At 32.1% G+C, this 26,186-nt stretch overlaps 1 protein-coding gene across 3 annotated transcripts in view; it reads left to right on the plus strand.

Annotated features, from left to right (window-relative positions):
* Nucleotides 1-26,186, plus strand: part of NIPBL (NIPBL cohesin loading factor) — a 190,976-nt gene that overhangs the window by 99,422 nt on the left and 65,368 nt on the right. For 2 of the 3 annotated variants that reach the window (XM_012736444.2, XM_012736443.2), the window contains exons 8-10: nucleotides 804-900; nucleotides 4,343-4,969; nucleotides 11,182-12,810. In XM_012736444.2, the coding sequence (XP_012591898.1) occupies nucleotides 804-900; nucleotides 4,343-4,969; nucleotides 11,182-12,810 (2,353 nt within the window). The remainder of the gene's footprint in view (nucleotides 1-803; nucleotides 901-4,342; nucleotides 4,970-11,181; nucleotides 12,811-26,186) is intronic. The other variant, XM_012736446.3, reaches the window with a different exon arrangement.

A 26,186-nucleotide genomic window follows, 5' to 3' on the forward strand; every position in this document is an offset into this window, starting at 1 on the left:
TAGCTACGAACAACATGGTTCCTGTACCCATAGAGCTTAGTCTAGAGCAGGACTGGTAAACCATGGCCAGTGGCCTGACCCACAAAGTAAGGATAGTTCTTGCATTTTTAAGAGTTACTTAAAAAAACAAAAGAAGAACAATATATGTCAAAAACTGTATGTGGCCCACAAAGTCTAAAATATTTACTAACTGTCCCTTTACAGCAACAGTTGGCCGACCTCTGATCTAGAGGTTTAGGTTCTTAACGAAATAAAATTTCAGTTTTAAGTTAATACTATTCACAACAAAATAGTTCTTAAATAATGAGCCTTTATTTATTAGTACTTGGCTCTTTTTTCCCCTAAGACTTGTATAAAGATTTTTTTCCTGAAATTTAATGTTGCCTTGATGTTATTAAAATATTCCACTTTCTAAAAATTTGTCTTGTTATTGATGTAGTTTTATGTAAGTAAGCTGCATGTATCTAACACTAACACAGATGACAGTGGACTCTGCCCTCAAGACTTTTATGACCTTGTAGGGTATTTATAGCTCCTTTTGTAGAAAATAGCAAACAAAAATGGAGCATACTAGTAATACCAATTTTCTTATTCATTGCCATGCTTAGGCTGTTGATTCTTTTGGATACAATTTCAATTCTTCTAAGATATACCAAGAAGAAAACAGGAAAGTGCAGAAGAATTATGCTTTTGAATTCCAACACTTTACCTGTCAGTAATTTATGTCTTTTATTGGTTCTCTTTAAGATTTCTATAAAGCCTCTCCTATTATTCAAGATATAAATTTTATACTCTATTCTTAGGATGGAGATTCTTCAACAATGAGGAATGCTGCATCTTTTCCCTTGAGGTCTCCACAACCAGTGTGCTCCCCAGCTGGAAGTGATGGAACTTCTAAAGGTATTATTTTGACTAAAATTTCCTTCTGCATATTTCATATTTCAAGTTGAGCAAAGAACTCAGACTTCCTAAAACAGATACCAAAAAATTATTCTCTTTTTTCATTATAGAAAAAAATAAACCTGTACTTAAGCAGGTCTAGATCAGGGGTTTCAAGTCTGTTGGTATTACTAAACTACTAATAGTATTCTGAGATATATCCAGTAATGTTCTCATTAATAGATCCAGTGGTCTTTTCAAACCACAACGTTTTTAACCTCTCTTAAACATTTGAAATTTATGATCAGTCTTACTCATCCGTACAGAAAAACTCATATTGATCTCATCTGTTTTTCTCCTATTTCTTTCATTAAGAACTTCTTTTTTTTCTTACTTAGCTTTTCCCTTAGGTATTCTTATTTTTCCAGAATTCTATCAGACTTATCAGTGGCGGCGTTGTACTTTTGTCCCCTGGCTGTTTTACTCATTTTTAAAACTGCATTGATTACTTTTTGTGAACAAGACTCCTAAATCAACCTTTGGCTCCAGTCTTATCTCCCAAATTATAATTCTTCACTTTCAGACAAAACTTCCTTCATATCTAGCTGGTATTTTAAATTCAGGTTCAAAATTGGTTTCATCATTCTTTCTGCTATTCCCATCTCTCTTAATGCTTTTCCAGTCCTGAATCTTCTTGACTCAAAATTTTGAAATTATCATAAAGTCTTTTCTCAATTCCTTAGTTATTTATCAAGTCTAGCCTGTCCTGTGTTACTTTCGTACATCTCTCAGATCTACTTTCATCTCTCCCTATTAAAATCCTACCTGTTCTTCCTGTGAATTAAATGGGTGATCTTCCATAGGTCTTCCCCTAATTTCCTCAAGCCATTAGCTTATATTTTTTCTAAGAATATATCCTATACCATCTTAAATACATAAATTTTATTTTGTTTATCTTTGAATTCCCAGAGTACCTGGCATAGTCTTCTAATAGATTGGCAAAACTGTGGATTTAAGTCTAAATATTTAAAAAATATTTAAAATTATAGTCTGATAACTTTATCAGAGTTTGTTGGAAGATAATACTGTATTACACTTTTAAAAGATAGTTTATAAATAATTGCAAAATAACTGATACTGTATTTTCTCAATCCATGAGAATTTTTAATTATAGCCATCTGAAACATATGGTAAAGATACTTTTTTCACAAATTGTGTTCTTGCTATTTATCAAGTACATTTTTCATGAGATAGAAGTTGAACCTTTATATACCATTTCTGTCTATCATTATATGGATTTTCAGGGATAAAATCCCAGTTTCTGAAAGAAAACAACTTCCATAGTGAATATATTTGTAAGTTAGGCATCAAAGTTTGGTAAATATCCCACAAATGTTGTCAGAGTGAGAAGTTATTTAGACTGCCAGGGAGAGGAAACAGTGGGATAGGTTGATCTAGATAATCAGCCCATTTTTCCTTCTGACTCTTGAGATTGGATGGATGGATGGAGAGGTAGAAGGATATATCAGAAAGGAAGGAAGGGAGGAAAGGAAAAGAAGAAAGGAAGGAGAGAAAGGGAGAAACTTTAGATAGAAACAGAAAACTTTAGAACAAACAGCTCATGAATATACTATTTATCAGAACTTCAACTTCTGTCATGAGGATGTTTTCCAACTAGTGTTGAAGGGTGTATGCATTGTCAGTCTAACTTGATTTTTAGGTGAATTGTTGGAATTTGAAGTTTGTTCTAAAGTATATATAATTTGCCACATAAACTTTAGGTAGGCATAATGGTGTATTACAATGCAGACTTAGACATATCTGTTTTTAAATAGTTCAGGTTTGCTAGCTACATAACCTTGGGCAAATTTCTTAACCTCTATGGCAGTAGTCCTCAAACTTTTTAAACAGGGGGCCAGTTCACTGTCCCTCAGACCATTGGAGGTCCGGACTGTAATTTAAAAAAAACTATGAACAAATTCCTATGCACACTGCACATATCTTATTTTGAAGTAAAAAAAAAAAACAAACGGGCAGAAACACCCGCGTGTGGCCCACGGGCCGTAGTTTGAGGACGCCTGCTGTATAACTTCATGTTCTTTTTCTGCAAAGTGTTGATGACAATACTCAAGAATTTTGTAAAAAAAAATGAATTGATAAGTAAAGCACTTTGTACATCTGTAACACAAAATAAATGGTCCAAAAGTGTTAGTTTCATTTTCATTTCTTTTTAATGTCTCAGATAGGCTCAGTCTAAAGAAAAATCTATTGATCAATGTAACTTCAAACATTTATTGTAAATTGCTCCCATATCATCTTTATTACACTTTAATCAATAGATATATTCTCTTAAAAGTTAAATTTTTATATATAGCATTAAAATATATTAACATTACTAATTGAAAATTCAAAATTATATGTCATGGAAAAAAATACATATAAAAACACTGAAAGCTTAAGGTAGGTCTAGGTTTAAGTTTGTTCTGTAAAGAACTTTTTAGCTCGACTAATTTTTAAAATTTCATGCAGATTTTAAAATATTTTGTAAATAACCTAATGATAAGAAATGTATTACATTAATCAGATGCAGTTATTCTATTTATATTATTATTTCTGAAGCATATCAATGCTCTTTTTCCTCACCTAACAGCTTGTTAGCTAGGAGGAGTTTTCCATCGGATTAATTCATTTTTAGCACTTCCTCTGTATCATATAGCATTGGTTAATTTAATGGAATCTGGGCTCAAGATACTTTATTGAGCCTTGAAATTTTCTGGACTTGCATATTTTTCTAATAAAAAGAGGATTAGCAAGCTGAAGAGAATATGTGAATGATGTTAAGTGAAGGAAGAAAGAGAAGACCACATTAAGGTATAATCAATACTTTACCACCAGTTTTTGAAGTAAGTGAAGACTTTAGTGATTGTAAATTTCCCACCTTCTTTTTGTTATGAAACCAGTAGTATTCATGTGAGTATAGTCTCTAGGATTAATTTGTTATTTTTGTATAATTTGACAAAGTCTCGCTTATTCTTACATTAAATATTAGGATATATTAGGTTTCCTGATAATCAGTGAAAGAATGGAGATGATCATGCCCAAAATGTTTGTGTTGTATCATCTTTAGAAACAATGAACTCTTTTGCCCTTTTAAAGCTAATTATTTATACTTTTTGATAATATTCAATTAATAATTCAATAATAATTGAAATAATACTGGTCTGAAAGATTTAATACTCCTACTTAGATTCAAACCTAGGTCATCAATCAGCAAGCTAAACAACTGTGTGGGACGGGACTTTAGACTTTCTTTTCATCTTTTGTACGTAAGTGACTTGGATTAGATAGTTTCTTAACATTATTTCTAGCATTACTTTATTGTCACTTATTTCATATTTCTATTACAGTGTAAGGATATGTGAAACCAGCACAACTGTTCTTTTCTATTGAATTGTTTTTCTAGGATCAAGAACACCTTTAATCCTACAATCTCAGCCTCTACCTTGTTCATCACCTCGAGATGTTCCACCAGACATCTTGCTGGATTCTCCAGAAAGAAAACAAAAGAAGCAAAAGAAAATGAAATTAGGCAAGGATGAAAAAGAACAGAGTGAGAAAGCTGCAATGTATGATATAATTAGTTCTCCATCCAAGGACTCTACTAAACTTACGTTAAGACTTTCTCGTGTAAGGTCTTCAGACATGGACCAGCAAGAGGATATGCTTTCTGGTATGGAAAATAGCAATGTTTCAGAAAATGATATTCCTTTTAATGTGCAGTACCCAGGACAGACTTCAAAAACACCCATTACTCCACAGGATGTAAACCGCCCACTAAATGCTGCTCAGTGTTTGCCGCAGCAAGAACAAACAGCATTCCTTCCAGCAAATCAAGTGCCTGTTGTACAACAGAACACTTCAGTTGCTACAAAACAACCCCCAACTTCTGTGGTACAGAATCAACAACAGGTATCACAACAGGGACCTATATATGATGAAGTGGAATTGGATGCATTGGCTGAAATTGAGCGAATAGAGAGAGAATCAGCTATTGAAAGGGAGCGTTTCTCAAAAGAAGTTCAAGATAAAGGTAAAGTAATCTCATTATTACCACTTTATTACCTGGGCAAATATGTAATTATAGTGTCAAAAAAGTTTTTTTACGTTACTCTTTTTTCTCATATTTTTTTTATAATTCTTCATGTCTCTTAAGTATATTTTTTACTAATATTAATACCTCAGAAGTTAAATTATAAACTTAATTTCATTTTTTTATCTGAAGCAACTATCTGAGATTTGGTAATTCTCTACTGCAGGTCTATTGCCCATTATGTATAGTACTATTTTACTTATGTGTGCTTTTCTAATAAAATGAATGTTAACATTTCTATATCACGTGCATTGTTCATGAGTTAATAGAGTTGTGCATCTTCAAATTTTTCTACTAAAACAAGGTTAACTGCTATAGTTATTTTGAAGCAGGTACATTTTTAAGAAAAGTTTATGTGTATGTTTATTAGGCAGTTAGATATTTTAGTTAGTTTATAATACTACTGTTATAATAATATTTTTGTTAACTAAACAAAGTATGGAAAGAAGTTAATATTAAATAGTATACCTTAAGAATCAAGGACATTTTGATGATGATTACAGTTAAGTGTTCCCCGACTAGTATATTGGGATGGAATTTGAAGACATACCTGGTTTATGAGTTTATGGGCTTTCTTTATGCTTATAATCAAATTAAAGTAAGTCCCTAGTAAGTTATTAATTTTAATATTTGGTATGCACTATATACAAAATCTTTTGAATATGTTAAGAGAGACTGATGAATCAGTGATTGAAATTAGTAGTATAATGGTGTCTCTACAAATGCATATATACATTTGATCATCCAAACCAAAAGCATGCTTTATGATTTATTTTTATGATTAAAGTATTCTAGGTTGATTTAAAATTCTTATATTTTTTTCTGGGTAATTATAAAACAAGATTCTTGATTTTGGGTAGAGCTCATTTTTATATATGATCTTGTTTATTATTTGACAGGATCATCATTAGATAATTGTGTTCTATGCAAAGAAACATGCTGAAGATTGGTATTATATCTCTTATCGTGATTGCTCTTTTTAACATTATTGAAAAAAATGGTCTGTGTTAATTGTTGTACCACACTGTGTGCACAGTGTGTAGATCAGATAGGTGCAAATAAAGAAATTGCTAGAAGTCTTCATTTTATTGGCTAGGGAATTGGGACTTTTTAAAAATTACTTAATCTTTGATGTTAAGAATGAAATAGTGCTTGTACATTTTCTCTTTAGTTTGCAGCATGAGATTCAGGAAATAAACATGTAGGTTCCAAGGTGTATGTCCTCTAACCTATTATAAAAGTATGCACATGCCAAGTGAAGAGAGTGATATTACTCAGCTTCGCTCGAAATATTAACCTATCCAAAATTCTTGAATTCTAACACAGTTTTGCAAGAAACACTCAAAATTGTAATTGCCTCACCAAGAAATATTAGTTGCCTTGAGAACTGAATATTTGGATGACATCAAATCTGTTTTATGGAAAATGTGTTTTTTAAAAGGACTATAACTTTTAAATAATTTATAGTAGTTGTTGATAGGAACAAAAACACAGGAAATGGTAAACTTTTTTATTTTTACTTTACAAAACTTTTATTGTACCATATTTGTTGAATCTAAAGTTTTTACTTTTAAAAATGAAATGAAAATAAGGATAGTAAACAGGTCTAATAGGTTTGCATATTAGCAAACTTTATCCTATTGACTTTTCTTTGGAAAATAAAACAAAATCAACAAATATACCATTCTTGCAGAAACTTGTATATTTTACTTTCAATTATATGCACAGTTTTCTCGGTGATCTGTGATGGTGTAGCTGTAGCAAAAATAACTAAAAAGTTGAATGAGCAAGAGTTGGCTTACAAATTTGGTGAAAATACAGAGTTATCTGGTACTATTAGGATTCAGATAGGTTTTGCTGCCTTTAGTGTTGTCATTTCCGACTTGCTTTCTGAAAGCTGTGTTCTGTTATTTCATTGATTTACAGTCATGCACCCCATAACAACATTTCAGTCAACACTGGACTGCATGTACAATAGTGGTCCCATAAGATTATAATGCCATGTTTTTACTATACCTTTTCTATGTTTAGATATATATAGATACACAAATACTTGTGATTGTGTTAGAATCGCCTACAGTATTCAGTACAGAAACGTGTAGCCTAGGAGCAATAGGCTATACCATTTAGTCTAGGTACGGAGTAGGCTATACCATCTTTGTTTGTGTAAATACACTCTCAGGTGTTTGTACAATGAAATCACCTAACAATGGATTTTGCAAAATGTATTCCCATTGTTAGGTGATACATGACTATATTTGAAAACTTTTGGAATTTTGGTGCCACCTGACACTTTGATTTGACCTTTGACATTTCACGTTCAGTTTGTGCATTGTGTGATGGGATAGTATTTTTTATGTGAGAGGTTTCCTTGAGATTTTGGAAAGATTAAAGGTGTGTATATTGGCCCAGGTTGTAGGTGAGGTCATAAATAAAAACAAAATTGTTCTAAAGGGGTGATTTTATAGTTAGCTCTTGAAATATGAAATAATTCCTTGGAATGAATTCATTACTAGTTACCATTATTTTTACTTTTTGGACTAAATTCTAAAATTGACATTTAGTATATTCTAAGATTTGGCACTAAGAACTTTTTTTTGCAACTGTTGTGTTACTGATGATATGGAGTAAACAAGATACTCTAGAGTCTCAGTTTGCCTGCCAGTATATTCGTTTACTATGAGAGAAGTAACCAGTAATCCAACTCAGTAACCAAAAATAAAAAAAGCTATATCATATGTATAAGTTTAGAAAGTTCAACAAATGTAGCTAATAATTGTGGAATTCAAGAAAAGGAATAAAGTAGTCTTAAGAAATATTTTACCTAGGCTGTTGTAGACCTTAATGTGTCCCTGTTCCACACACAGAAAACATTTTTCTGACTGCTAAATATTTATGTCCCTTTTGCCTGTTCTCTCTTCTTTGGGCAGTTCTTTATATATACTGATAAGGTAACACTGTAACCTAATATTTTAAACTCCAAAAGGACCTTTTTCTCAATGCTTTTTTGCTTATACTTTAGCATCTGTAATTACAGTAAATAATTTTAAAAGGCTTTCATCTTTGCTTCTGGTATGACCCATCATTAATACCTCTTTCATGTGCTGAAAATTTCTGCTTTCTTTTGTCAAAGAGAGAGTTCCTTTTTTCGTCTTTTCCTATTTCATCTTTTCCCAAGGTCCACTTTCCATATTAGCAAGCATAAGGAATGGCTTAGCTTCACTAATGTTTTTTATAATGTTATAATATTCTTGCATCATAACCCTTAAGAAGTTAAATTGTTGCCTACTGTCATTTGGAATAAGAGACTGGGATTTAGGACAGTAATAGAACAGTTAGCTACTTGGCCTGTACTATGGTTTAGGGGTGGATGTTTTCATTTTTTGTAATTGGCTACTATGTATACAATTATTATACTTTCTGCTCTATGTGTTTTTATTTATAACTTGCAGTACATTTAAGTAAATGGTATAGTTTGTTTTTCTTGTAAGCATAATTGAGTTCAGAGTTTCTGTAAGGACTGGATCTTATTTTCAGAATATCAGCATCTGGATAACAAGTGATGTTGGTTTTGAAATTATAATAATCCTTTTGTATGCATTTTCTTCAGGAATATATATGTTCTGATAACTAATCTTATGGTTCCCAATGCTGAGGAGGGCTTAAAGGTAATCAGTGTCTCAAATACTAAAATGATTCATCATAGAGAAGACTTTCCATCGTTAGGTAGAGATTATGATGGTAATGAAGACTGATAACAAAAGTGGATAGACAAAAGTGACCTATACAGATTCAGAGCCATTTTACAGGAGTAAGTTCCTGGTGAAAATGGGTCAGATGAAGTGAATCAGAATGTGCATGCTCTTAACATATCTAAGAATCTTCTATCCCACAACAGTGATATAATTTTTCTGGGATTTACAGAAGAGAAGTACTTTCCAATAGTTGAACAATTAGAACTTATTTTATTTATCATTAAATAAATTATAAGATCTTTCCCAATCTTAATATATTACTTATGTGCAAATGCTTTCATACGTTTTTTATTATAAATAATCATAGGCCCTATAGTTTAAATTCAGCATAATAGTTTCTTTGAAATTAACTTGTTTGGTGAATTTTTATTTTAATGACAATAGGTAAATTGGATTGAATCAGTGATGTATACTCTTGAGTATTTTGTAGTCCTTTAAAAATCATCCTTCTAAGCTATTTTAATGTTTTTCTGGAAACTGCTCATGTTTACAAAAAGATGAGCCACCGATTTCTTAAGAGAAATCTTTAGATCCTTCAAACCTTTGTCATTTTGGTTCTTAAATATGCTTAAGTTACCATTTTAATGGCTTTTCCAAAAGCATATTTCATTGAAAACAGAAATCTTAGGTATACTATTTGAATTTCTAGATTCTTGTTATAAAGGTTTTAGGGATAGGTATAAGGTGATAAAGCATCCTATATATGAGATAGTAATTGTTTGATGTGTCTTATGGCAAGATATAAAGACTATTTTGTATGATAGAACATTCAAAAAGAGGATTCTATAAATATAGATTTATTATTCTGCATGCTTTTTTTGATGAAGAAAGCTGCTGATAAATTCTTACAATGTTTTAACTAGGGAAAACAATCTAATGATAATATGTTATTATGATATTGTTTTGTAAATGGATCATGTTTGATAGTAGGTTTGACTTCTGGATAACTGAAGGAGTACAATAACTTAGTTTTATGAAAAATAACTAAAAATCTGAAGTAAATTTTCATTACATTTTATTAGATTTTAAAGTGTAATGGACTGCTGATTCTTGCTTTAAGAAGAAAACAATGGAACTTAGGTGTATAAAAGCATTACCATTAGAAAAAAATCTCAGAACTTGCTTCTCTAACAATAAGGGGCAGTTTTTTAATTGTCAGTTAGACTTTTAACTTTCTGATACTGTTTTCTTTATATGATATCACATTAGTGAATATTATAAGAGAATTTAGAGGTTGTTAAAATGACTAAAATGACTTCTAAAACACAGTCAAGCAATTCATCAAGTGAATAAAAGCAGGAAAAACCTCAAAGTGCTGTAATGTAACTGTTCCTAACACTTAACTGGAAATTCAACTTACAGAAAATGACCTAGCAACCTCTTTTGGGGAACCATGTACAGAAATACATAGTTGTTCCAAATATCCCAAATACCTTGACATTTTATTGCGGTGTTGAATTTGTGTTTGTATATGTCTTTGTCTTTACATGTCAGAATACTATAAATTATTTCTTTCTGAAGCCAGTGTAGACCCCCTAGAACTTTATGTTGAAGAGCAGAAGCATTTTTCTTTACTTCAAGTTGCTTAAGACAGGATTTATCTAAAAAGTCCTTATATGCTTCTAATTTGTATCTATGATATAATTGCTTCCTTATTTTAAAATTCTATCATTTAAATTTACTTCTAACATTGTGGCTAGCTTTTAAGCTCCATTTGCACTTTTAACACTTAAAAGAATTTGAATTCTAATTAAAGTTTAATGACAAATTATTACATTCTTTTTCTTACTCATTTACTTTTTCCCCCAGTGGCATGATTTCTGTTTTCTTTCAGGCTTTGCTCTTTTCCATATTTATCTTACATGTAGTAAAAACTTATATTTCCTGTTTGGTTATGTTGGCAGACTTGAGGCTGTTTGTAGTTTTTGGTTAACAGTTAAAATGATCTGAAATGAGAATATATGATTTATAATTGCTTGCCTTATTCTATTCTTCTACAAAGAATCTGGTTTATCCTTAACATTATGAATATAAATATATGTTTGTATTGTAAGTTCTGTTCATTTTATATTCTTGCATATATTTATATACTTTAAAAAGTATGCTATTAAATACTTTAAATATTATGTTAATACTTAAATACATAGTAAAAAATACTTTTTACTATGGTCACTAAGATTTATTGAGGTCCATTAAGCATGAATATTTCCTCAAGCCTTAGTTTTCCAAGTTTTATGTCATTCATGCTTACTGTTTTATATATGCATATTTACATTTGCATTCACTACATTTGAAAAACATTATAACTTTAAAAAGATAGTCAAAATCCATAGGGTTTTTAATAAGATAAGAATACATGTCTATTACTGATATGGAATATTTATCTTTAAATTTCAGATAAGCCTTTGAAAAAAAGAAAACAAGATTCTTACCCACAGGAGGCTGGGGGTGCTACAGGAGGTAATAGACCAGCTTCTCAGGAGACGGGTTCTACGGGAAATGGGTCAAGGCCAGCATTAATGGTTAGCATTGATCTTCATCAGGCAGGAAGAGTGGACTCTCAGGCTTCTATAACTCAGGATTCAGACTCCATAAAAAAGCCTGAAGAAATCAAACAATTTAATGATGCACCTATTTCTGTTCTTCAGGAAGATATTGTTGGAAGTCTTAAATCTACACCAGAAAACCACCCTGAGACACCTAAAAAAAAGTCTGATCCTGAGCTTTCAAAGAGTGAAATGAAACAAAATGAAAATAGATTATCAGAATCGAAACCAAATGAAAACCGATTGGTGGAGACAAAATCAAGTGAGAATAAGATAGAAACTAAAATTGAGACCCAAACAGAAGAACTTAAACAGAATGAGAGCAGAATGACTGAATCCAAACAAAATGAGAGCACTGTAATTGAGCCTAAACAGAATGAAAATAGACTGTCTGACACAAAACCAAATGACAACAAACAAAATAATGGCAGGTCAGAAACAACAAAATCAAGACCTGAAACCCCAAAGCAAAAGGGTGAAAGCAGGCCTGAAACTCCAAAACAAAAGAGTGATGGGCGCCCTGAAACCCCGAAACAGAAGGGTGGTGATGGACGGCCTGAAACTCCAAAACAAAAAGGTGAGGGCCGGCCTGAAACTCCAAAGCAAAAAACTGAAGGTCGGCCTGAAACACCAAAACATAGGCATGACAATAGGAGGGATTCTGGAAAGCCATCAACAGAGAAAAAACCGGAAGTGTCTAAACATAAACAGGATATTAAATCTGACTCACCTCGGTTAAAATCAGAACGAGCTGAAGCCTTAAAACAGAGACCTGATGGACGATCTATTTCTGAGTCACTAAGACGTGACCATGATAGTAAACAAAAGTCAGATGACAGAGGCGAATCAGAGCGACATCGAGGGGATCAGTCTAGGGTTCGAAGACCAGAAACATTGAGATCCTCTAGTAGAAATGAACATGGCATTAAATCTGATAGTTCAAAAACTGATAAACTAGAAAGAAAACACAGGCATGAGTCAGGGGACTCAAGGGAAAGACCATCATCTGGGGAACAAAAATCAAGACCTGACAGTCCTCGTGTTAAACAAGGAGATTCTAATAAATCAAGACCTGATAAACCTGGTTTTAAATCACCAAATAGTAAAGATGACAAAAGGACAGAGGGTAACAAGAGTAAAGTAGACAGTAATAAAGTGCACCCTGACAATAAGGCAGAATTTCCAAGTTATTTGTTGGGGGGCAGGTCTGGTGCATTGAAAAATTTTGTCATTCCAAAAATCAAGCGGGATAAAGATGGCAATATTACTCAGGAGACAAAGAAAATGGAAATGAAAGGAGAGCAGAAAGACAAAGTAGAAAAAATGGGACTAGTTGAAGATCTAAATAAAGGAGCTAAGCCTGTAGTTGTTCTGCAAAAACTATCCTTGGATGATGTTCAGAAACTTATTAAAGATAGAGAGGATAAATCAAGAAGTTCCCTTAAACCTATCAAGAATAAACCATCAAAGTCAAATAAAGGTAAGAATACTTATACTGATGTCATTTGTTTTATAGTCAGTTTTAAGCTTTAAGGTTACTAAGTAATAAAAAAATGGAAATTTAATTAGAAAGGTATTGCATGAAAATATAACCTTCATGTTAAACAATAGTGAATTGTTTTCAGGAATATAGATAAGAAGTTATCATTGAACAGTTTTTTTCCTCTCACCATTTTTTCCTCTTATCCATGAATTGTACTATTTGATTTTACAGAGATAAGTTCTTTTGCTATTATTTCAGATATTTCTGAAAGTTACTTGTTAATCAAGTGAATTATGTGTTAGAATAGATGTGCTTAACAACTCTCTAAAAGGTTATCTTGACTGTAGAGACATTCCATGAGGTAATAAATTGAATTTTACAATCAGGTAATAAATTGAATTTTAATTTGTAGCATCTCAATAAAGTTATATGGCATATAAGAATCAATGTTATAAACTATGTTAAGAATATTAAATGTCTTATAGTACTATTTTCTTATAGACTTATCCGAGTTAATTATTGATAAATAGTTTGTATAGTTTAGAATAAATTATATAAAAGGTTATTTTTGATTTTGTGGAGGAGACGGTCGAATATATTTTATATTTTAAAAATAAAGTTTTGTCTTTTTGTATGCCAAGGTTATAGGGAATGGTATTTACCTCTTAAATCGGTTAAATTGTAAGTAAGTTAGTGGGGGGGATGTTATTTTTGAATGGTTGTTGTATTAAGTTCGCTTGTTACTTAAGATTATTTCCAAGAGGGGAGAAACATCCTAAGTGCTAAAATGTAATGGTCATTTGTGCAGAAAATATAATTTTGTATTCCTTGTATACTAGTGTTTAAAATATATTTTGTATGATGCTTCGTGGCAAGACCTATTCAGCCCATGCTGTCTAACTGGATTGAGATAGTTTTGGGGACAATAGAGCTGAAAGTTTATTTGATTCTAAGTTTTACTTCTGTGAAAGAAATTTATGAAGAACTTATGTTTGATTGCTCAACATATATTTGAAATCTAGAATTGTATTGTTCGTTATGGTAGTCATTGCTTCTTTTGGCTATTTAAATTGAAATTAAGTAAAATTTAAAACCATTTCACCAATAGTCATGTGTGACTACTGGCTACCATACTGGACAATGCAGAGAACATTTACATCATCAAAGAAAATTGTATAGCACTGCAGTGTTTTAAGGAGATATAAAAAGTGTAATGGTTACTATTGTTGTAACATGCTATTGTAGCTTGTCTACCAAAAAAGCTCTTTTAAGACATAGTATTATTCTAAAGAACTCATTCTTCAAAGAAGTGACTGTGGCTTATCTGTTTCTTCTTCTTACTTGGTTTTTGTCAAGGACTTTTTTCCATTGTTAATTTATTTTCGTTTTGTGTTTTAAAAACAAAGATTGCCTTCTGAATCACTAATATTTGTACTCTTTTGGTGACACTCTTAATTTTTAAATTATGGCATTTAGACCTACAAAAATTAATTAAGACTTCAAACCTTAATAAGTAGTCTTTATTGTTTAACTTTGCATCTTTTCAGAATTATTTGTTAATATGAAAAGAGGTTGTTGTAGAATGTGGGCTGGCAGAAGAAGTATTGTCTTTTAGGTAATTAAAATTTTGTAGTGAAAGTTTGGGAGTAGCTTATATTTATAAAATAGAGTATAGTAATACAATTTTAGAAGAGTCAGATGAAAGATGGAAAGTGGTACCCTCTTATTCCCTTGATCTGGACCATCTTTATCTCCCTGCCTTCTCAGCTTACACTGGCCTTGCTTTCTAAGCTCTGTTCTAACAAAGAGTCTTTTACAACTGCTTAAAGAACATCAAGAAATGAATGTAGTTTCTAATTAGTAATTGCTATATTATTTCCCATGATTTTTTCATATGTAATTTAATTGACTATGAAAGTCTTTTTAGTGATAAAACATATTTCTTGTAAGTGTACTTTTAATGCAGATGTTTATACCTGATATGGTCATGTTAGTGTATAAGTAGGCTTCTTGGTGTCTGTTAGAGTGATGTGTGTTTGTACATGTGCATGTTTGTGTGTGCATACACATATATTACTATATCTGCAATAATAATAGCAGAACTTTTCATGAAAAAATATTTCAGTGCATAGATTTGTTTCAGGATGCCATGTAGATATCTTTTGGCTTTATTATGTCTATTATCTTTTTAGTAGTGTTCTAATTTTGGTTGTATTTTAGATCTCTGCTACTCAGTTAACGATAGTAGAGTTAGGTAATTGTGGATTGTTTTTTTCCTATATGTATACGAAGCACAGTTGTGGATTACTGACCCTTTTTAGTACACATTACTTAGGATTTTCTTTGGAGATTCACAGAAAACACATATTTTGATGTTTTAGTATTTTTCTAAGTAAAGGAATTATTCTCAATATTGCTGGGATACTTTTGGGGTTGACTCCTAGGGTCAAAATTCTTGGTAGGTTTTCCTTTCTTGGAAGAGCCATAAAATTCCATCCTTTAAATATTTTGCCTGATGTTCGTATATGAAATATTCATTCTGCAGAGTAATTTGAAATTCCTTGAATATACTTTAAGGTGATAAATTTTGAATGTATGGTAGAGGTATATTTGTGACTCCTAACTTAGATTACTTATTTTTGTCTTTTGTATGAGCATATTAAATGTTAGATGACATTGTTACATTTGATTTGATTTCTGTGGCAATGTCTCTATTTCTAGTAACTAGCGGAAAACCTCTTACATAATGAGATCATATTAAATGCCTATAGAATAAATAGAGATTGTGTTGCTGCTGTGTTCAGAAAAGCTTTTGTGTGCAGGTTAAATTTGTATACTCATCTTTTATGTTCCCACCAAAACACTTTAGGTAAAGAGCTACTTAATTTTCAAATTCTTGTTTCCTAAACTTTGTCATAACTTTCTTCACCCTGTCAACTACTAGTTTTTGTTAAGATCTGAAGGATAACTACTCATATTCATGTCTGTTTAATTTCCCTTTTACCTTTATTTTAATCTATAGCTGTTATAAGATGGGCTCAATATCAGTCTCATTTCCATCCAGCTCTGTCAGCTTCCCTGTCTTTCCATAATCTTGTTTATTCCTTGCTAGAGGAAGGTAGGGGGCGGTCAGGCAACATAACCTTCTGTGGAACCTTTTTAAATTTTTAAAATATCTTCTATTAAAATATACATCAGTCACTTTTGGCATATTTTAAATGCCAAAAATACTTTATTTTTAATTTTTTTATCCGAATATTACCCTAATATACCCCAATGTACAATGTCACCAAATTAAAATAATAAAGTTATGAGATCTTTTAAGACTGGCATGATCATCTATTAACAAATGCCTTTTGTGTTATTAACAGTTTAGTGTCGGTAATTACATAACATTTACGATTTGGTTTGTGGGGGTTTTCTTTGTGTGTTTGTTTTTGTTTAACAACTTCAGAGTGTCTCAGAGTATCTTAGCTTTATACCAAGGATACCATTTTTTCTTCCCCCCTCCTTCGACTTCTTTCCAACTGATGTATTGTTCTCCATTACTTGGACTCAATGCTTTCAGGAAACATCTCATACCATTTTTTATTTGTAATCGTCCCTTTTTAACAAAGGGTAAACAGTTACAGAAAGTAGTCTTCACTGGGAATGTATTTAACAACTTTAATAGTTAACAATGATTAAACTATATTGCTTACTTGATAAGCTGATGATTATAGTCATTACTAGGGACAGTTATTTCACCTCAGTTATCTACTGCTAATGCTGATCACTAAAATACATTTCCTGGTTGTCTTTTACCTACCGTGTTTCCCCAAAAATAAGACAGGGGCTTATATTTATTTTTCCTCAAGAAGACACCGTAGGTCTTATTGTCAGGGGATGTGTAATTTTCCCCTCAAAGCCTCAGCTTGCAGCATGCACAGGATGGTCGGGACCTGACAAGGGAAACCGACCTTGTTGGTGGGGCTGCCCGCACCTTTCTGGTCACCTCTGGGATAGTAGCTGTCACGATGGGGCAGATGAAAAGAGCTGCTGGTCTTCTTTACCTCTCCAGGAAGAAATGCATGGGTTGTGCAGATATCCTGCGTAGCCACGCCCATCACTAGGTCTTATTTTCAGGGTAGGGCTTATATTGCACAAATGCTTAGAAATCCTGCTAGGGCTTATTTTATGGGTAGGTCTTATTTTCGGGGAAACACGGTAGCACTAAACAATCTAATTGGATTGTGTTTAGGATTCTCAGCTTCTGTAAATTTGAGAGAAAATAACTATTTCTAAGAGTAAATTTGTGGCATAATTTGTGAATTCCTAAGTTGAGGAATTTTCAGTGTGTTTTCTGTAAAGTAGATTGTGATATTTAATAATCTTTGATAATACTGCAGTGGGCATTTATTTTGGTTCATTTGAACAGTTTTATAAAATGCCTTCCTGAAAATTTTCAGTTTCTATAAAGACTTTAGTATCAGTGATAACGTTAGGAAATGTTTAGAGAATATTTATTACAGAAGTTTGCAACATGTATACTTACTGGGATTTTTTTTTTGTACCTAGCTGTTGTTGAGAGTGATTTTAGAGCAGTATTTTGAAAACTTGTGCCTGTGATTTCCATTTGTAGAAAATTTTTGTCCAAATTATGCTTAGTAGATAGTTGACATTAATATCAATTTACAGAGATGTATTAACTAAGAACTTTTTCATAAAAATTAAATTTATTAAAGTTTGCTGGAGGTATTCTCCTCTCCATTCCATAGCTTACGTCAACCCCAAAACATAGCTTCTGTAGGGTTCTCCTATCTGTAAAAATAGCTATATGATTGACAGATGAGGAGAAAATGTTTGTTCTAGAAATAGAAAATGTTCTGAGATAAACTATTTATGAAGAAATAATATTTACTCTTACATATTGAATTTGCTCTTACTCTAAAAAAATTAAACTGTCCATTACAAGGGCTTGTTACAAATATTAAGATAATGAATACCTATTTAATATTTTAATATAAATAAAATTTTTGAAATATGGATTCCCTTCCTTGCCTACAAAAAAGTAGCACTTTCTGGCTTCTAATGTGCTAACTTGTGAAAATTCTCTTTTAAACCCACTAAATTATGGTACAAAGAGCACTGGGATAAAAACCTTGAATAAATCTTATTTCAAGTTTGGTTCATTTATTTTTAAAATGGAGAAATCAATTTCCTTCCTATATTATGCACTTATGAGGAGCTTTTATAGTAAAAGCTAAAGTGTGTTCAATTTTTTTATATAAAGGAATGTAGTCATTCAATTTTTAATTGAATTTATCTAACAAAGAAATTTTTGAAAATACATTTTGATTTATATATACTTCATATTTAGTGTATATTTGAATATACTGCTACCACAATTTATTTTTCTCACTGTGTATACATATCAAGGAAAGAATCATTTGATCTCCACCTCCTATTTTTCTATATTGAGTAGTAAATTGTCATTAAAATAATAAACTTTTTACAAAGCATGTTGTTATGAATAGTTCTTCATTATAATTTAATAACTGAACATTGATGAAATCTTTGTGGTGCTGGTATCAAAACTACAATGCTTAAAACTGAATTTTCCTTAAAATCTGTTCTTTTGCCTGCTTTATTTATAATAGTGTTCTTTTCAGTTCCTACAGACCAATTCCTTGGTATTTTGTCTTAATTCACTTTGTAGTGACCTAAACTGTACAGAATATAACTATATAGTGACTGTACTTGTAGGGTAGGTGACACTTTGTTCCATTTTGCATAAAATGTGATGTGATGACGATCAGTCAGTAAACTTTTTCTGTGAAGGACCAGGTAGTAAATATTTTAGACTTTGTAGGTGGATTATCTCTAACATTATAGTGTGGAGGCAGCCATAGATGATATCTAAACAAGTGTGTATGGCTTGTTCCAGTAAAACTTTATTTATAAAAATAGGTAATAGGGAAAATTTGATCTCGTAGACTGTATTTGCTGAGCCTGATATTGACATAAAATTGAAATTTTACATGCTGAATGTGATAACTAGATTGTTTATTCTGTAGCAGATGAGACCTAAAATTTACATTTCCCACCGCCATTTGAGTATGTTTATGTGCATGTAAAAAGATAAATGTAGATAGAATTTTTCTTCTCCAATATTTGTAACTGTAATATGAAATTAGCCAAATATATGTTAGCAAGATATTTAATATTTGTGAGTACTTATCTTTATGTAATGGAAGATATTATATAGTAAATATGTAATAATTAAGTGTATATAAACTTAAATTGCCTTCAAAATATTTTAAATTTGTCACATTACTAACTTTGTATACCTGTCTTTTTCCTTTGTGGGTATACTTCTCTAATTATCAATATAGAGTAACTAAGAACTGCCTTTACAATTTCAAAAAGGCTTTTCATCTGGAAAAATTTCTTGGAAGATGACAAATGTATTCTAAGTATTACACTAAGCATTCAACATTCCTAACACTGTGTAGATGCTGCAAACACAACACAGTTAGGACCATATCAGCTTAAGAAAGAGAGTGCTAGCTGAGTACAAAGGAATAGGGGATCAGGTACGTTTTTAATACAAGAATAAAAGGAAAAAACAAAAACCATGGCAAGTATAGGGAACTTAAACATTTGACTAATGTTTAGTATATAGTGGGGAAGAAGTAAGGTAAGACTAGATGGATTAAAATTAAACATGGTTTTATAGCATTTGCGCCAAAAAGTATCAGAAAGATGCCATTCCTAGCTTTGTTAAAAAATGGTTTTCTAGAATGTGATAAAATAGATGTTACTAAAATTCTCTACACATTCAGCATGTTATAATAGTAGTCAATTGAATAGCTGATAAGATAATTTAATACTTGCTCAGATTGATTAAAATGCTTAAGTAGTACATATATCACCACATGGGGTTTATTGTTTTTGATTTTATATTTTCTGGTTTCTGCATGATCTTAATATGGTAAAGAGTTGCTAGTATCTTGACCTAAACATTTTTTCCCCAAAGTGGGATGTGGTAAGTATGGTAACTCTATCACCTTTCAAAAATGTTTAAATACATGGCACATACTTACTGTTCTCCCATACCTTTCTCATAGATACATCAAATAGCTTTTAGAAGATTTCCCTTCTAATGTCTTCCCCCTCCAGTTCATCCTGTGAATTACTATTAGAGTAACATTTCTAAAGCACATTCCAGTTATATCACTCCTGTTGTCTAAAAGACTTTGCAGATCTGAACCTTACCTACTTTTACAGGTTTAACTACTTTTTCTCCCTATTGGATATCTTGCTCTGTCCAAGGAAAACTACTCAAACTTACCCAGAATGCTCTTTATACTGCCAACTTCTTTGCTCCTGTCCTCCGTCCTCCACTGCTCTTGCCTCATCCCCCCTCATCTCTGTTGAGAATCCACCATCTTAATGAAATATCTAATCCCTCACAAATAATCATTGACATTTTTCTTATTTCCCTAAAATATAACTTGTATTTCTCAAGGGAAATTCATGTCTCAATATAGATTGTAGTTAGTGTATTTACATTAACTTACTTTCACTTTAGTTACAGATACCTTTTAGATAGATGCAACATCATATACTTTATCATTTTGCATTCTGTCTTTGTATTTACCATCTTTGTACCAACAATGTTCCTAATTGTCCTTTAATGTGATCTACTACTGTGTTACCCAGTTATTGGACATTTTAAGGTTACAATGGATAAAACTGGTCTAAACATTTTTCTACATAGAGCTTTTTTTGTTTTGTTGAATAAATTTCCTTGGGATAAATTTCCAAAAATGATATAAATGGGTTAAAGAATCTGAACACCATTTGTTATGTGTTATATTTTTTCTATACTTTTAGCAGAGTCTTGGTTTACATATTCCTACAAATTACAAGCAGACCTACAGAACTCAGAAGCAAATCCTGAATCATTTAATATAGTCTCAGAATAGCCTTATGCATCACAGTTAACTTCTAAAGGCATTGCCATGTACAGCATAGTGGAAAACTTGATCTTTTCAATAATGACTATGATTCAAAAAGTTGTCTTGTTAAATAAAAAAAGAGAGATGGGTACAGTGCTTGTTAAAAAGATTTACATCAAAAATAATTAAAATAATTTATGAATAATTAAAGGTTTTATTTTAACAGGGTTTCAAAAATGTAACATTAGCAACTTTATATCAGAATTACAGATGTATGTGATTATGCTCTCTGATATAAGGTAGCCAATATTCTATCAAGTTATTATGAGTAAAATAAATTTGACTAGTTTTAAATATATTATTCATATTATTATTTATCTTTTGTTCAACCTGTAGCTTAAGAAACATTGGGCTGAGCCCACACTTAGATTAACCTAGAAAGAACCTTTCAATCTGAACTGATACTCCTATTTCGAGAGAGGTAGCAACCATAATTTAAAGGACTTTCAAACTTTTTTTGATTGTGACCTAAGATAAGTAATAATTTAAATGTATGTTGTGTCCTAATTCACACATACAATCACATACTAACAATACCTACCCTTACTATAGGCAAAACATGGACATTTTCTTTTGTGTTCTCTTTCACTTTAAACACAACTGCTGGTCATGACCCACAAAACTGATTTCTCAACTTGTTTATGAGTCATAAGCTACAACTTGACAATTACTGGCTAAAATTGAAAAAGGAGCCTTCCCATTTCTTAGGTTATCATTATTTTTTTAGTTTCAAGAGTATTTCTCAGAGGCCATCTGAAAGAGAAAATAGCTGTAGATTTGACCCTTGCCACCCTTTCCTCACCCACAGATGAATGACTGTTTGCTAGTCTTCCATTTTTTAATTTTTTAAAAAAAATTTTGTAAGCCTGAACAAACATTATTAGGCTTCCAGCCCGTATCTGGGGTCTCTGCCTCATTACCAAAATTAAGGCAACTTTATGCCAGATTATTTCATCATGTATCACTTCAGTTACCCTAAACCATCACATAATATGTAAATCCCTCTAATTGTTTATTTTCTGACTCTATTATGATGTAGTCTAACTGATCCTCTGTTCACTTAAATTAAGATCTTGCCTCCTCAGTTATAAATAGATCCTCTTCTTATTACCCTGATGACTATTAACATCTATTGTAGAAGCTATGGCATTTCATTCCACTCATTTTTACTCAACCTATGAGCCTTAGTACCATAAAGTGGTATTTCCTTTCTCCTAGTTTTCTATTGCTCTTTCCAAATAATTGTTCAGACACACATGTCAAAGTTCTTCCTCTGAGACCAGTATTTTGTGACCACAAATATTTTATTCACCAATCTTCCATATATCTACAGTCACTGAGAACTTTTGTCCCTAGTGCACAGTCTTCCTCTCTGCTCCTAGTTTTGCCATCAGGTTAGGTACTGTGGAGTCCCTATGGAACATTCAGTGTTCTGATCTCATAGTTTAAGCCCACACTTTTTCCATTTCCCTTCAGATTGCCTCCCTTTGTTTCTGCCTCTCAAATATGACTGTTTTTCAGGGCTCTGTCATCAGTAGTTCATACTTTTTAGATGAGCTCCCTATCAGTGGCTTATAAAGGTAGTTGGTTTGCATTTAGGAACCATGGGTACCAAAAAATATGTCTTCAAACAGTATTAGCTCACTTAGGGTCATTAGAAGGGCAGATTCACAGCCTACATTATTGAGTTTTTCTTTTTGTCTTTTTGCTCTTGCTTACCTCTAATTGAAGTTAAAAGACCCATTTGATCCTATTTCTGTGTTGTATAAGTAGATTAGTGGAAGAATTGTCACTGACCTGTTAAATTATGCCTGCCCAAGATTTTTTTTATGATTTATAAAATTTGAAGATTTATGTGAATTTCTTAGTTTTGTTTCTGAACATGACTAGTTTCCACTGACTGAAGCTTCAGTCTCAAAGGATTTATTAATTGAGCTGATTGATTTTAATCTCAGGATTATTTTACTATTTAAGAAAACAAAACACAACACATTGTTAGTTATCAAATTATTGTTTCTTTGAAACTTTAAGTCTTTTGATGACTTCTGGTTTTAATTATCTGGAAAATATGCTAGCACAAGGGATTTATACTAGAAATCTGAGATTGCTAGAATGTATCATATCTATGAGTAAATGTATTCCTTAGCCTTATTAAAGCCAGAATGTAGAGGTAGACTGTATTTAATGAAATACATGTGTGATTAAATGGTGTTCTGTCAAGCCATTAACTTAAAATGTTATGGTAATTCAGACACCTGATTTAAGGAATAAAGTAGTTGGGACAAAAGAAATGAAATGAGAAAGGTAATCATGGCCGGGCGCTGTGGCTCACGCCTGTAATCCTAGCTCTTGGGAGGCCGAGGCGGGCGGATTGCTCAAGGTCAGGAGTTCGAAACCAGCCTGAGCAAGAGCGAGACCCCGTCTCTACTATAAATAGAAAGAAATTAATTGGCCAACTGATATATATATAAAAAATTAGCCGGGCATGGTGGCGCATGCCTGTAGTCCCAGCTACCCGGGAGGCTGAGGCAGAAGGATCACTCGAGCCCAGGAGTTTGAGGTTGCTGTGAGCTAGGCTGACGCCACGGCACTCACTCTAGCCTGGGCAACAAAGCGAGACTCTGTCTCAAAAAAAAAAAAAAAAAAAGAAAGGTAATCATAAAGCACTAGCCAAAACTTCAGATTTTAAGAAGTTTTTAAGAACAAATGACTTGGCAAACAACAATAATCCCTAAAATGATCAGTCCCTGAATTACATCATCATATATTAAGAAAAAGCAAGACATTATCTTTGTATTCAATGGATTATTTCCTAATTTAGGGAAAAGAATGTGATCAGATAAGTTATATGGATAATTGTACTCATATAAAATGATTTTATTCTACTGGAACTGAGTTGTTTGGATCTTTGATAACGTATTAAAGATCCTGAGCCCAAGTATGGGAAAGTTGAGCATTTCATTTCTTATCCTTTGTAATCAAAGGACTTGGCTGATCCAGTTTATAAAGTATTTCATAAAAAGGAAGAAAGATGTGATTAATTCAGAAAATGCATAAACCTGTGGAATGGACAATTCTGTTCCCAAAATGAAACAGGGTTCACTTTTGGAGGCACAGTATATTGAGAGACATTAACCATTGCTGGATTTTTAAAAATTGGGTCATCTTCAGAAATAAAACATTTAGTCTTTGAATTATAGTGCTTTAACTTTGAAAGTTGTACAGAGGTTTAAATGATCTAGAAAATACTAGAGCTCTTAAATTTGGTAGTATTTTCATTGATGAAGGTAATAAGAGAAGATAAACTACTCTGAGTAAATGGTACCTGCTTTATCAGATAAAAGACACAGGTTGTCCATGTTTGGTTATTGTAAGGAATTTTTATAAAAAGAAAGAGAAAGAAGAGAGTAGAGTCCTTGCTCTGGGGGTATAACATTACAGAAAGGTACAAGTACCAGTATATATGTAAACCTTTGACTATCTTTTGTATTTGTTTGGTTTTTTTGTTTGTTTTGAGACAGGGTCTCGCTCTGTTTCCCAGTCTATATTTATCTGCAGGATAATATTAATTCTGGGTTATTAGTATCAAGTCAATATGTCTTTGTGATGTGAATTCAATCTAAGCAGAACAATCAGTTAGGTAAATCTGCTTTTTAAAAAATCCCATGGTGGGCTGAATTGGCCAAATTCTATGGGTTGTCCATATTTTTAAACCCCAAAAGACTGCAATGTTTCAAGTGTTACAAGAAATAATTCTCATTTTTAAAGATTTTGGAATTGTCTTCATTTGTCTGTAAAATATAGCAATGCAGGAGCTATACAGTAAGTACATTAGTAAATGAACATAAGTTGTGAACCGTAGAGTTAGGTACTCAGGAAGCATTTATTGACCATCTGTATAAACATACTTAATATATAGGTCATCTGGAAAAGGGAAGGTGTATACTAGAAAACATGATCTTCCATTAAAAACCACATATTTAGTTAGAGATGTTCCAAGCATTAATAACTTTTAAATGGGCCAGGTGTAGTGGCTCACGCCTGTTTCCTAGCATTCTGGGAGGCCGAGGTGGGAGGATCGTTTGAACTCAGGAGTTCGAGACCAGCCTCAGCAAGAGCCAGACCCCTTCTCTACTAAAAATAGAAAGAAATTATCTGGACAACAAAAAATATATATAAAAAATTACCCTGGCATGGTGGCGCATGCCTGTTGTCCCGGCTATTCGGGAGGCTGAGGCAGAAGGATTGCTTGAGCCCAGGAGTTTGAGGTTGCAGTGAGCTAGGCTGATGCCAGGACACTCTAGCCCTAGCAACAGAGTGATACTCTGTTTCAGAAAAAAAAAAAAAAAAAGACTCTTAAGTGAAATGCAACATGTGTTCAGCTTGGGGCTGAAGATACTGATACTGATAGTGATACTCTGTCTCAAAAAAAAAAAAGACTCTTAAGTGAAATATGCAGCATGTGTTCAACTTAGGGCTGAAGATAGTGATGATGCAAAGCCAGAATTTATTTACCTCTGCCAATATTCTAAAAAATGGCACTCAGTGATAAAATTTAGTTAAGAAAGCCAATACAAAGAGAAGTTACATGATTTGAAAATTATACGGATCTAAGTTAAACTCAATGTTAGTGAGTCAGGATTCTCAGCAATGAAGTCTTTGAAATCTTACCAGTAGTCACCAGTATTGCATGTTTGTTGGGTAAAATTGTTGCTATGCCTATCCTTACAAGAACAGAAGGCTGAAAGTCACTGAAATAGTTCCTTCACAATTTCAATAAAAGCTTCAGCAGAATAAAAAAGAATTATTCTTTCATTAAGATTAATACTTTATATTCTGTATCTTTATTTATTTAACTATATATTCTTGAGGCTTTGAAATATGTCTTAATTGATATCTATTTCTTTTTGTCATGATTTATTTTTATTCTTTACATAAGTATTATCATTTGAATGTTATAAAAGATAGCATTAATGTTGATTATAAGTTACTAATGTTACCTGCTATAAACACTGGGGTACTCTTTGTCCTAACTCATAAAATTTATCAGGTAAGACATCATTTTTATTCTCTCTCAAAGATTTACATTGGTAAGTAAAGTAATTGTCATTCTTGTTAGTCATCAGGGACACATTTTCTTGAATAAATAGTTTTTGATACTTCTAATTTATTTTTGAACTGTCAAGAAGATAGTTATTAACAATTTATTTCTTCATAGAAACTGTATATATTTGTGTGTATGTGTGTAGGATTAGGTAGTATGATGTTAATGACTCTTATTGTAATATGTTGATAGATTTTTATCCTGTCTTTACTCTTTTATGCAAAGATATTAAATTATTTCATAACATTTGAATTTACTATTTTCAG

Source organism: Microcebus murinus, chromosome 11 (genome assembly GCF_040939455.1).
Source record: "Microcebus murinus isolate Inina chromosome 11, M.murinus_Inina_mat1.0, whole genome shotgun sequence".
Classification (NCBI taxonomy): Eukaryota; Metazoa; Chordata; class Mammalia; order Primates; family Cheirogaleidae; genus Microcebus; species Microcebus murinus.